The sequence below is a fragment of the Ipomoea nil genome, unplaced genomic scaffold, assembly GCF_001879475.1.
Source record: "Ipomoea nil cultivar Tokyo-kokei standard unplaced genomic scaffold, Asagao_1.1 scaffold2957, whole genome shotgun sequence".
Lineage (NCBI taxonomy): Eukaryota > Viridiplantae > Streptophyta > Magnoliopsida > Solanales > Convolvulaceae > Ipomoea > Ipomoea nil.
The window spans coordinates 1,391,254-1,405,798 of record NW_017619385.1 but is presented as its reverse complement, the minus strand read 5'-3'; the positions used below and the strand labels follow the sequence as shown (position 1 = coordinate 1,405,798).

At 32.7% G+C, this 14,545-nt stretch overlaps 1 protein-coding gene across 1 annotated transcript; it reads right to left on the bottom strand.

The window, feature by feature from the left end:
• Positions 1-1,487: 1,487 nt before the first annotated feature.
• LOC109162686 (salutaridinol 7-O-acetyltransferase-like) lies at positions 1,488-11,777 on the bottom strand. Its single transcript, XM_019311370.1, has 2 exons — positions 10,281-11,777; positions 1,488-1,502 (listed from the first exon to the last, which is right to left on the bottom strand). Exons 1-2 carry the CDS (start codon positions 11,586-11,588, stop codon positions 1,488-1,490), a joined length of 1,323 nt encoding a protein of 440 aa, XP_019166915.1. The 5' UTR covers positions 11,589-11,777.
• Positions 11,778-14,545: the final 2,768 nt, after the last annotated feature.

Genomic DNA, 14,545 nt, shown 5'->3' with positions numbered 1-14,545 from the left:
ACTCTATAATAAAGCAAGAAGTTTTTGGCAAAAAGTTTTCCCGCCCAATTGATACTACGTCGTTTTGGAGATAGGGGTTTAATTAATTGCTTTTGGTCATTAATTGTTTTTATAAATAGTTTGGTTGCTTTGTTGTATTACCTATGCATCTATCAGTGCGCTAATTAAATGCCTTTGAAACTTCCTATGAAATCGGGAAAACCGAAGCGTTGCATACTTTAATTACAAATTGAAGTGATTGAAATCTAATTGGAGATATCCTAATTGAAAGGTCTTTTTGTTTCAAAAACCTCTTCGTTATTCTGTAAAAGTCCCGAATAAATTCAACCTCTATATAAAGAGGTAGAATCAGTTAAAATTCAATCACTGATTATTGCGAAGAAGTAAACCTCTGTACAAAGAAATATGTCTTCTCAATACGTTTCTGTCAAGCAAATCGGTCCAATGGTGGAGCTTAGGAGGAAGTTGTGAAAGAACACACTTACTTGAAGGTTAAGGTGCGTTGATGTATGCATTTTTATTTGCTGAACAATCATCTGTCTACTTCTTGCTACGCACAACTGTGATATATAGAAATACAAAATGTAGAAATACAAAACGTAGAAATACAAAATATAGAAATAAAAATATATATGTAATATATATTGTCTTTGTTCATTCTATATGCTGCCATAATCTATAAAATGTTTATTTGTATTTTTATCATATAATCATATATATAGCCAAGGTTCAATATATAATTTCATGGATTATTGAAGAGGATGGAGATGGTTACTCTGATTAACAGTCCAAAACTTTCCAGAACACCTTAATATGAATTCTATTGCTATATTTATTTTCACTAACTCTATTTTTGTATTCTAAATTCAGCTTATGTGGTAGCAAACCCTTTTACGTAGAGTATTGCCTCCATATCTAGCTTGAGTTTTAGTTATGACAGATTTGGGGACCATACAACTAGGAGAATGATTATCAGTACAATTACTGATATTTATTATGAAATGATGGAGGTAAATTTTTATTTCAGTTTAAAAAAATCTCTTACAATAAATAAAACACAAGGTCCTAACAGTTTTGGGTTCTAACATATTTCATTATCTAACTGTTTGATTGGCAGTGTGGTGATTTTTGGGTTCCTGCTATGGTATAGAATCTGGAATTTTTGACAGCATCTGAGATGAAGGGGACTTGGCCTACGGTTAGTGTACACCATTTAATTCCTTTTTTTCTCAATACTTATGGATTTCTAATCCCTTTTTAATGGTTTAGGTAATAAAAAAAGTACAGGCACAACTCTGTTGTCTACTTACTGACCTGAACAGCTTGAAGTTAATTAGTTAAGACAAGGATTTCAGTCTTAGGAGAAACTGCTGGAAGATGATTCTCAAAATGATGAAGTTTTTTGACTACTTGGTAAAGAAACTCTACAAATCAAACAGTAACTACTTGGTAATAGATCTATGTTTTTGGTAATAGGTGTATGTTATCTATGTTGACAGTAACTTTTCTGTAACAACTTTATTTCATACAGAGTCAATATAATCATTTATCTAATTGTTCAAGATATTGTCTCTATAGGAGCAAATAAATGAATAATTGTCTTAAGTAATATTCTTTATTTTTAAGTGTTTTTGCAAGTCAACATACACAGACAAAAGTATGTCACATTTAGCAGGCTCAAATAGCTTAAATATCACGGTTTCTACTTTTGTCCATAGGCTCAATAAAAGTTTGAATAGTCAAATAGCTCCAATATCACGGTTTCTACTTTCATTTGGCACTTTTAACTTGATTTTTTTGCATGGGATTTTATGGACTATGGTTCCTGTGGCACTGGAATAACACTATATCTTTAATCTGTATTGACTTCTGGAAATCAACCTACAATAAAGAATTTAAATCTAAAATTAATCTACCTTAATCTACCCTAAATCTAAAATTAGTACATTGCAACTTTATATGAAATAAATAATAAGGCAGACTTTATATGAAATAAATAATAAGGCAGAATAAGGAAACAACAATCTCAGGACATTAGTAATTTCCCATTGTGATTTCTATACGGTTCAACTCTATTATGAGCATGCTTGGTTAGTAAATATGATAGGAAACAACAATCTCAGGACACAGGTAGTAAAACACAAAACTTATTTTGTTTGGCCTGAAAAGAAGTACTGAGAAAAATGTATGAATGTTGTTCATTTTTTGCTCCATTATGAATTTATGCTTATCAAAAGAACAATCAACACTTTCTATGAGAGCACATATACTGCAAAGCCAAATATTTTATTCAAAGGAAAAGAACAAAGAGAAACAGTTGAACTTATTTGCAGTGACATAATAGAATAATATTTTCTTATTCTAATATTTTCTAATTTTCTTTTTGTATTTATCTGTTTACTTATTTATTTTAGTTACTAATTTGTTTAATTATCTATTCATTTATATATATATATATATATATATATATATATATATATATATATATATGCCAAAGAATTGATCTGATGTGCACTAACAACCTGTTTTCTGTTACTAATATGTTTGAATCTTTAAATCTGTAAGGGATGAAACCTTGATATCTGCCTACTGTCCAAACCTCAATGATAACCAAGACAAGGATCTTGTATCTGGGATGATTGAAGAAGATGATGAAGGAACTGAAGATTCTGCTGGGGTAACTAAACTTGGATGTGCTACTTTAATTGTAGCATATACAAAACATCTTTTAAAACAGTATATGAAAGTTGACTGCTCTAAATACCAATGGTTTCAGGAAGGCTCCCAAGGTGATGGGGTAGATAGTCCAGTCACAGCAACTAACAAGATTAAGTCAACTGAAGAGTCTGAAAATGTGAAAAGATGCCTGCTGGACCAGTTCTCTTCATCAAAGAATCTTAAGAAATCTAAAAATGCCCATGTGAAAGTAGAAAAAAAATTGAGCTTGGTTTGTGTGTGATGGACAATGTTTACTATCTTAGTTTTTTTTTATGGCCTTTTGGACTATTCAATTGGTAGCACTTTAAACAATGCTATTAATTTTCAGATGCTGTTTTTGTGATCCTTTCAGTTAACTGCTTGAAACTAAAATGCTCATTTTCTTTCCTAAACTATACAAATTAGGAAATAATTGGCATAACACTTAACAATTTAACTATAAGTTTTCACGTAATCTCTTCTATTGGATTCAAATAACTTAGGGGTCGTTTGGTTAGATTACTGGGAATGTTAGATTCCTGTGTTTGGTTAAAATTGGGGTATGTAATATAATCATGTTTGGTTTAGGGTTATCTTTTATTCACACACTATAATATCCTTAACATATTTTCATATATTTTAATAAATTTAAAAATTAAAATAAAATAAATAAGATAACGGTATCATATATAATTACATGATTTTAAAATATTAACTAAAATATTGAACTTGAGAAACAAAATTATTTTATATGCTAACCTAGCATAATAAAAATAAAATATATATATATATAATTACAAAAATAATTATATATATGTGTGTGTGTGTGTGTGTGTGTGTGTGATAAACTAACATAACCAAGGTTATCTTACATAACCTTAGAAATTGAAGGGAATCACATTCCCTTCAAAATCCTATGTGGAGGGAATGTGACATTCCTGGGGAATGTTAGATTCCCTGAGATAATGTGAACCAAACATAGGAATGTGAGTTTTGGAATGTCACATTCCCTTGGTTATGTTACATAACCTGAACCAAACGCCCCCTTAAGGTATTTAGCACAAACTATAAAGTAATATGACTAAACTATGAGTCAAGAAAAAGTTATGATTTGAAGCACAAAAAGATATTTGGTTACTGAAATAAAGATTGAAAATGTTACTATAAGTCACTAAACCTTTTTTTTTTTCAAAAAATCTATATACAGACTAAGATGAAAATAGTCACTGAAACCTTTCCAATTCCATTGTGAATCTGAAAAAGCATAAAGGTGTTTTAATGCAAACATGGATTCAAGTCTTGACTTTACGACTATTTAAAGACACTCAAAACTGATTAAAGAAATCTAAACACTATCAAACACATGTAGTCATTGAACTGCAAATTTATTCTACCATTCATAGTATTATGAAGTAACTTACACAAATTTCACCATTATAGGCAACAATAGGCAACAATTTGAAGGCAATAAAGGTAAATTACTTACCCTTGGTCTTGATTAGCCTTCGTGTTATCCTCAAACCTTTATAGCTTCTCTCTGCTTTTTTATTCACAGACTCGCACAAAAAAAATAAGATACAAAATAGAGAATTAGAAAATTTAGAAAAATCTACCGTGAGAATAAAGTTATATTGCAGGATACACAAAAATTACCATAAAAAATAGATAGAGTAAATGTCCATTTAGATTTTTTTACATGATTCTTTTTTCTTTAGCACCGAAAAAAAATGCAATGGAAATTGAATAACAATCACAAAATGTGTGATTTAACAGATAAAAATCTGTCATTATTGCAAAATATTTCAATATAGATAGTAGCATTTCAAATCCGAACAAAGAAGAAATCATTTAAAATTGCAGATCTGGAATGTAAAATGGAAAAATATAAAAATCATTAATTACAGCTTAGATCTACCAAAATTTAAGCAACACTCGAAAGATTTCATTGCATGCAGTGTTAATCAAAGTTATAAAACAACTGATTACAAATACTCATGAAGATTAAACTGATCTACAATTTTAACATGATGAACACTGCTAGATGAAGTAAATGAGAGAAAAATGGAATAATTTACCAAGAATTTGAGAAACTTCATCTTCATGAAGGAATATAGAGAATGGTTTAGACCATTCTAGAGACGAAGTCTCTTCATCGGCCAATATACTTCCAGGCTGGAGAATAAAAGCCGACATCTTCTCTTCTGCAACTTCACATTTAAGAAAATAATAATAATAATAACGGACTATGACTCAAACACGTCTGGGTCATAGAAGATTAACAAGACCCATTTATGAAATGGAGTAAAATAGGAAGATCAGTGCACTTTCCACATCTAAAGTTGATGAAGAATTGGAAATTTCTGGAGCTTTAGAGAAATGTAGAAGGAAATGTGAAAGGCACGTGTAGAGATAGACAGAGGCACAGAGCAGGGCCGGGTATATTGGATGGGCTGATGGGTCGTCCATTTTGATCAAATGCAACTTAGAATGAAACCTTGGTAATATAAGGTCCATATGTATAAACTTGGCAAATTATGGTCCACACAATAATGATTGACTAAACATCCAATCGTTATGCTGTGCATCCGTATGCACCATGTATGGTGCATACGGATGCCAAAACGACATCGTTTTATTAAAAAATGCGCGCGTCTCTTCTTTAAAAAAAATTCAGGTTCGATTCCCAGCAACAACATTATATTGTTCATTCATTCTGGAATTTTAGTTCATAGATTATGGAATTAAAGTTCATTGATTATGGAATTATAGTTCATCGATTATGGAATTGTAGTTCATCGATTCTGAAATTTTAGTTTATAGATTATGGAATTTTAGTTCATTCATTCTGGAATTTTTAGTTCTTAGATTAGATTATGGAATTATAGTTCATCGATTATGGAATTATAGTTCATCGATTATAGAATTTTAGTTCATATGTTGTTGTTGGGAATCGAACCTGATTTTTTTTAAGGGGAGACGCGCGTTTTATTAAAACGACGTCGTTTTTGCATCCGTATGCACCATGCATGGTGCATACGGATGTACAGCATAATTTGCCCTAAACATCTTACAATTAAGAATGAGTCTAAGTTTATACAATTATTATGGTCCACACAAGTTGTGTGGGTCATATTTTATATATTGTAAAATAATGTACATTCAATACAAAAATAATGTACATTCAGTATAAAATTAATGTACATTGTATTTAGGGGATGTACATTATTTTTGTACTGAGTGTACATTATATTGTATAATGTACATTCAGTACAAAAATAATGTACATTTAGTATATTAATTTGCCATGTTTAGTGGTAATTTATATCGTGCACTACGGCACACATAGCAATGTGCGCCCAGGCACAAAACGCTGCCGTTTCAATTGCTGTTGACGGAGATTGACGTAACCGACGTCAATCCGTCCGTCCAAACCCTGTTATGCGTATTCAGTTTAAAGTTTATGTGTATTGTGTTAGAAGTTGATGTGTATCCTGTTAAGAGTTTATGTGTATTATGTTAAGAGTTCACGATCGATGTTTAGTAATAATTTTTTAGAAAATTGTTATTCTATATTTAATATTTTACCCTAAAAAACAGGTCAACGATGTATTTATGGTATTTTTCAAGGTTTACTATCTATTCCATTGAGCATGGATCACTTTGTAAGCAATGACTTTATTTATTTATGTATTCATTCTTTTTTAGACTAATTGGTAAACGCTCAAAGGATTTTAGAAATTATAAGTTGTCAACAGTTTTTGAGATTGCTATTGTAATAGTTGGTGATCTTGATTCAAACATTGGCAAGCGTGATATATTGGTTGAGGCAACGTTAGAAAAACTTAAACGAATACGTGAATTGAACTCTGCATACTTGCCTTTGCAATATCCGATTTTGTATCCATATGGAGAGGATGGATATAGGTAGCATATAGTATGAAAAAGAAAATTGTTTTAGTAAAGAAATAAAATTTGGTGCAGAATTTGGTGTAATGCTATTCACACTCTTGGTTGCAGATTCTGAGGAGGCTTAGCCGAAATAACTCTTGGTTTTAACAATAACTTTTGACAGTTTGTTAAATTAAACTTACAGGGCGTTTGGTTGGAGGGGGAATTATGTGGGAAAGGAATTGTAATTCCATGGGAGTTGAATTACTGGGAATAAAGTGGGAATTTAAATTCCAGTGTTTGGTTGAAAGGAATAGAATTACTGGGAATTTCAATTCCAATGTTTGCTATACATGGGAATTGAAAGGGAATAAGTAGTATAAAGTCAAAAATGTCCATTATTGTTGTTAGACATTAATTTTAGGTTAAAAAAGGAAGGGGTAATTTTGACTCATCACTATCTTTTTTTTCCTAGGAATTAAAATCCTAGGGGGGACATGGGATTTTAATTCCATAAAAATGGGGGAATTGCAATTCCATGGAATTGCAATTCCCTCTAACCAAACTACGGAATTTAATGACCTTTGGAATTAGGTGGAAATTAAGTGGGAAGGGAATTTAAAATCCCTCCAACCAAACACCCTGTTAATATCTAATCTAATCTAACTCTAACTCTATAATAAAGCAAGAAGTTTTTGGCAAAAAAATTTCCCGCCCACAGCAAACGGTGCTGTTTTAATAGCCTAAATAAATCAGACCGCATTTATTGATGTTCACATTGCATATCAGTATTCTAGGTAATTTACCTTGGAACATCACCCAATATTCAGAATAATAAATGCATCGAGAAGCCAACCTGCAATGCCTAACTATACATCAAATTTGAATTTAAATTATTTGAGCATAAGCATAATGAATGTAATCTTGGACTATGAAACGTTTTAATCAGCCTCTCATGTTTCAAAGACAGTCTTCGAATTCGAAAAAGACACTGTTCAGCCTCTATATAAAGCTCCCATGATAGCAATTTACACTCCCAAGTTCGAACCACTTGCAAATACACAAATAAAAAACAAAAAATAGCAGCGAAGATACCATGCCATCTCAGTAAACTGGCTTGAACTTTCATATCTGTTGTTTTAAAGCACACGGAAACAACAGTAGCCGTCAATTGATGTTTATACCTAGGATGTAGACAACAGCCCGTCTTTACATCGACGAGTTGGTGTAAAAAAACCCCGATTTCATCTACCGGGGTAAAGCACTGGTAAAACAGTTGTTTTTGGTGGCGATTTCAGGCAAATTTTACCAGTCTTTCCAAAGGGTACCAGACAGGATATAGTTCGAGCGAGCATTACTCATCATATCTCTGGAAATCCTGTAAAGTTTTAAGGCTTACTAAGAATCTACGATTGAGAAGTGTTCAATCAGAAAACGAGGGTAAGGAGATCGAGGAATTTGCAAAATGGATAGCTAATATAGGTGACGGAATAATTGGTAGTCAATGTGATGGTGGTCCGAGATTACTGTTCCAGAACATTTGTTGTTAAAGTGCGTGGATGACCCTATTGCTACAATTGTTGATAGCACATTCCCTAATTTTAGACTGGGAATTGGCGATTTGTCATATCTTAATGATAGTGCAATTTTAGCTCCAACATTGGATGTGGTAGATGCCGTTAACCAATACATGAATGATCATAATCCGGCTGAGGGTAAGACATACTTGAGTTGTGATTCTGTGTGTAAATCAGATTCAAATGTTGACATGTTAGCGGATTTGCACACTCCAGAATTCTTGAATGCCTTGAGATGTTCTGGAGTACCAAATCATGCTTTGACTTTGAAAGTTGGATCACCTGTTATGCTATTGCGAAATATTGATCACACACTAGGATTATGCAACGGTACAAGGTTGATTGTTACAAGGTTAGCTGACCACGTGCTGGAAGGCCAGATCATGTGCGGTACAAATGCAGGAACCAGAGTATTTATTCCTAGAATGTTACTTACACCGTCAGATCCAAGATTGCCTTTCAAATTTCAACGAAAACAATTCCCTTTGATGCTATCCTATGCCATGACAATCAACAAAAGTCAAGGACAAACACTTGCTAAAGTGGGGTTGTTGTTGAAAAAACCTGTCTTTAACCATGGACAATTGTACGTAGCTGTTTCAAGAGTTAGTAACCCCAGGGGTTTGAAAATTTTGATTTGCGGGGAAAATGTACCATGTCTTAGTACGACTAAAAATGTTGTGTACAACGAAGTCTTCAATAATGTATAATAACATTCCACAATTTATTATTTAAAATTTAGTATTTTTTTAAATACTATGTTTCGTATTCTTATTATATTATACGTAATATTCTATGTACTATATAGGTAGCCATGCATCACATTGTTTCAACAATGAAGTTTTCAAAAATGTCTAATAAAATTACTAAATTCATCCATGTGTAATAAAATTACAAGTTTTTCATTTCAAATTTTTTCTGGTTCAAATACTCTATTTTCTATACTGTATATATATATATATATATATATATATATATATATATATATATATATATATATATATCATACTATATATATAGCCGCGCATCGCGCGGGTGCACCTACTAGTAAACTAAATATTCATAAATTCATAACTATATATCCACAAATTCATAACTATATATCCACAATAATTCATTTTTGAATTTTTTATGATCATAAATAGGCATACATATAATGACAAAATTATTGTGAAAAATTACAACCAAATGGACAACAGACATAAACCATTGCTTATTAAAAAAAAAAAAAAAAAAAAAAGACAACAGTAAATACAAACGGATAAGAAAGATAATAATAATAAAAAAAATCATTGCCTATTACAAAAATACAACATCGGTTTATAGGGGCAGAACCAAAAATGTTGGTCAGTGGAGGGCCAAAAAAAAAAAAATTCAAAACGTGATAAAAGAATATTTATAATAAAATATAAAATGGTTGGAATAAATTGTATGACATCGCTATTAATATTATATATTCATAAATACTTTTTTTATTTAATTAGATCAAGTCTATGTATTTTATATTAATTTAAATATGATAATACACAATTGAATCTTTTAAATTATATTAACTAGATAGTTCATAAAAATGAAATTTTCTTTTAAAATATAAACTATATAGTTCAAATTGATCCTTTGACTTTTAATTGCATCCAAAGTAGTCCTTTAATTATAGTGAAAATTCTAAATTACCAGTTTTACCCCTCATTTTAACACCCGCTTAACACCAAAAGTAACGGAGGACCATTTTGACCTAAATTCAATAGTCATAGGACCACTTTGGATGCAATTAAAAGTCAAGGAACCAATTTGAGAAAAGATCCTAATCGGAGGATCATTTTGAGAATTAACTCTTAACAATTTAACAAAATATATAAATACATTAAAACCAAATCAAGGACATAAAACCAAACCAAAGACATAAAAGGAATTACAAATAAAAGTATGAGTGAAATGAGAAAAATACAAAAAGCAGACCAAATTTGGTGCGAATGAACAGTGCAGTGCCAAATATGAAGCTGCACTGTTCACGTTGCGCCAAATAAATGCTGCTTTGGCGTGTTGATTGGAGCACGTTCACGCCATTTTTTATTCGGTTTTGGAGCTTTGGTGGGTTGATTAGAGTTATTCTAACACCGACGACATGGTTTGGATACAAGATACACGGGCAAGAAACTCTTTGTCCTTATCTAAACTGGACATAACCTGTGGTGTCAATCCAATCATCGCTTCTATCCCCCCATCACCAGTCTTGTAGAAATTAGCGCCGTCCATTAGATTAAATGGGACCAGAACAAACCAAATCGGCTTACCCCACCCAAAATCCAACTCATGAAATGGAAACCCGCAAATACTACTGATGCCGAAAACCTTAATCTCATCAACACCAAAAGCTGCTATCTTTTCTATTTCAGTCGTCAACCCACCTTGAGTTTCAATTTTCCTCACATACTCGCCCGTCACTTTGATGATAGCTTCTCGGATATTCCCTACAAGAGATTGGGGAGTAACGCCGCCTGCCCCGTCGGCCATCCACCGTGCACCGGTCACATAGACGAAGTTGCCTAAGCACATAGATGGGAATGGCGGATTGAGCCTCTTTCGCAAGTCCGTGACATGTATCAGAATGTGCATCTTGGCGTTTTGGTTAGCCCTTATCACGGCAGCCCATATGAACGCCGATAATGCCTCCACCGAAGTCGGACGGCGGCGATCTGGAAGGGTATACTCGTCCCTCATCCGCTCAATCTCCTCCTTGCGGAAAACAAATCGTTTCTTTGAGTATTTTCCTCCGCTCGTTTTTATCAATCTCGCGGCGGCGGATGTTGGGGCGGAGAAGTCGAAGTTTAGCGCGGGCGGGAAAATTGCGGTGGCGTCCACCACGAGATCATCACCTCCGCCGCCGCCGCCTCCTTCACCGCGGTTGATTGCCGACCACGTCTGGACGAACCCACCTATCGCAGCAGCATCCGCCACGCCGTGCCAAACGCAAATCGCCACCGCCGTTCCGCCGCACCGGAATTTGTTCACCTGAACACCTAACATGGGCTGGGAAGGATCAAACTCCATTGGATAGGGATCAAACGGAAGCAGCTGCCGGAGATCGTCAACCTTACAAACCCGAACAAAATCAGACAAATCATAGTTTGTAACATTCGCCGTCACAAAATCCACGCCCTCGTCGTTGCACTCGATTGTCATTCCATCTTTCACCCTTCCGGCCACCGGGTAAAAGACGGACAACGTCTTCGACAGTGATTGTTTCAGCGCATCATAGTCATGGTGATGAGCGGCGCCGCCAGTGTTGTAGAAGAACAACATGGAGGTGTAATGAGTGCCTTCTATTTGATCAATCTGAGAGAGCTTATAGTTTCTCAGGGAATGAGGAGTTGGGGAAAATGGCCGGACATTCTCTTTCTGATGGATTTCAACATTTAGCGCCATTGTTGGCCGGGGCAGATTCTTTGAAATATAGCCTTGTAGAAGATAAGAGTTGTATCAATCCACAACTATTTATGGCTAGCGAGCTGGTTGCTTATAGCGCACTTGTATGCATGATTCATATGGGTTACTAATTAATAATTTCTGGGAAAAAAAATTTGGAAGTCCGTGAGAGGTTCCGATTGTAGACAATTATTGGGTGTATAAGAAAGTATTACAATTTTAATTATAAATATATTGCTGAGTAATATTTATCATTAATAACAATTAATTTTACCTTAAATAATGTTACAATTTCAGTATTACAATATCCACTGTTGGAAATTATGAAATTTTCAACCACCTAAAAGTGATCCTAAATCAAGTCGAGAGCCTTGTTCTGACCATTTTTGGTATTCGGAAAAACCTTTGTTGCTATTTCCGGCCACTTTTTGCTTCCGACTTGATTTAAAATCACTTTCAGGTGGTCAGAAATTTCGTAATTTCCAACCGTGATCTATCATAATTAACAATATATATATATATATATATATATATATGTGTGTGTGTGTGTGTGTGTGTGTGTGTGTGTGTGTGTGTGTGTGTGTGGATATCAGGTGCAAAGAAAGCCCATAGGTGAAAAATAGAGTTTAATGTTAGCCATTGATCTTGTCAAAATCAATGTACAGGATGAACACAACTTTTTTTAAAAATACAATTGTTTTGCATATTATTCAAACTTGGTGCGTATTTTTCATGTGATATAACAAATTAGTTCATGCATTTGGTGTGTATAGACTATAGAGTATGTATAGAAATTGTATGTAAATTGTAGAGAGAAGAAGCTAAGCAAGAAAATTGGCTTAGGAGCCTCTCTTATTTAGTGTTCTTTCAGAGAGAGTGAAGAAAAGGAGAGGAGAAATGGACAAGCCCCATGTGTAAGTGTTCTAGAGATAGAGTGGAGAAGAGCCTGCTTTATTCAATTTTGTTTTTGCATTTTGTAGAAAGAGTTGTGAGGAATTCTCTGTGTAGAGAGAGCCAAGAGGAAGAGAGAGGAATTGGCCTCTCCATTATGAGAAAATGGTCTCCTTTTGAAGGGGTTAGGGTCCTTTAAATAGGCACTTGGCTCCGACCTAAAAATTGACCAAATGCCCCGAACGTATAGGAAGGTATACTCGAGGAATAATCTCGACCTATCACTGTGTTTAAGGTGCGTAGTTTTATAGTTTAAGGGTGCGTACGTTTAAATAACCTTAAAGTGCGTCACTTTCTAGTTTATGGTGCATCATTTTAAAACTTAAAGTGTTTATGTCTTAAGGTTAAGGTGCATATTTTTATAGCTTAAGGTGCATATGTTTAAAGGTTAAGATGCACTTTTTATAGCTTAAGGTGCGTATATTTAAAGTTTAAGGTGCATCACTTTCTAATCAGTTTAAAACTTAATGTGCTTAAGTTTTAAGGTTAATTAAGGTGCATAGTTTTATAGCTTAAGGTGCGTCACTTTTATAGTTTAAGGTGCATCAGTTTAAAACATAAGATGCATAGTTTTATAGCATAAGGTGCATAGTTTTATAACTTAAGGTGTATCAGTTTGAGACATTGCGTGCATGTTGGAAGGAAGCATGTTTTTTTTAAAAAAAATTTCATTAATTTGAGCAGTGGACCTATATTTATAGCTTAAGGTGCGTAGTTTTATATCTTTAGGTGCATCAGTTTGAGACAGTGCATGCATGTTGGAAGGAAGCACGTTTTTTTAAAAAAAATCATTAATTTAAGCCGTTGATCTATATTTATAGCTTAAGGCGCGTAGTTTTACATCTTAAGGTGTATCAGTTTGAGAAAGTGCATGCGTGTTGGAAGAAAGCAATTTTTTTTTTAATTTTCATAGATTTGAGCCGTTTGATCTAAATTTGATCAATGAATCATATTATATAAAGGACTGTGAGGACAGATTTTGGGCACACGACAAATTAGTATCATGCACACAATTTAATACACAATGACACATCAAGTTTCAAACACCGGATCTATTAATTAACAAACATATGTACACGACATACAAATTATGGCACATGACTACATTCGGTCATGCACACGACATACAGACTAATATATGTACACACAAATTATGGTACACGACTACCTCTGTCCTCACAGTCCTCTATAATAGAGGTGTCCTCATTTGAATACACTTCTATATATATATATATATATATATATATATATATATATATATATATATATATATATATATATATATATCTACTATACTAATAAGAGCCCAAGAGAGTTAGGCCTATAATGGGTAGAAAAAATGGCGGTCAAATTTTTTAATCAAATGAATGGCTCAAATTGATCATATTTTAAATTTTCCTTATGATTTCCTAATTTATCCTTAATGAATATGATTATCCGTTAACTTTTCCGTTAAATATTATCTTTTCTGTTAGTTCACCGTTAACTTACTCATTGATTTTCTATTTTATAATTTTAAATTAAAGAAATGCATATGTATTATTTCTTGTTGTAGCTACTAAATTATTATTTAATTTAATAAAAGTAAAATAGAGTACTAAATTAAATAAGAGAAATAATTTTATTAGTTATATTGTCTTTATTTTTCACCAATAATATAAAAATTCTTTAGATTCAAATTCATCAATTGATTATATTCGCTACATTAGTTATATTGTCTTTATTTTTCACCAATATAAAAATTCTTTACATTCAAATTCATCAATTAACTATATTCGCTACATTGTCCCTACAATGTCTTTATTAAAAAAAAAATTTATTCATTATCAATAAATTAATTAAGATAAATAATTTTATTAGTTATATTGTCTTTTTTTTTCTCCAATGTAAAAATTCGTTACATTCAAATTCATTAATTGATTATATTCACTACATTGTCTATTATCTTTTTTTGTGCACTATTTTTTAATTAAATATTAAAGTAATAATACAAAATAATGCTATAT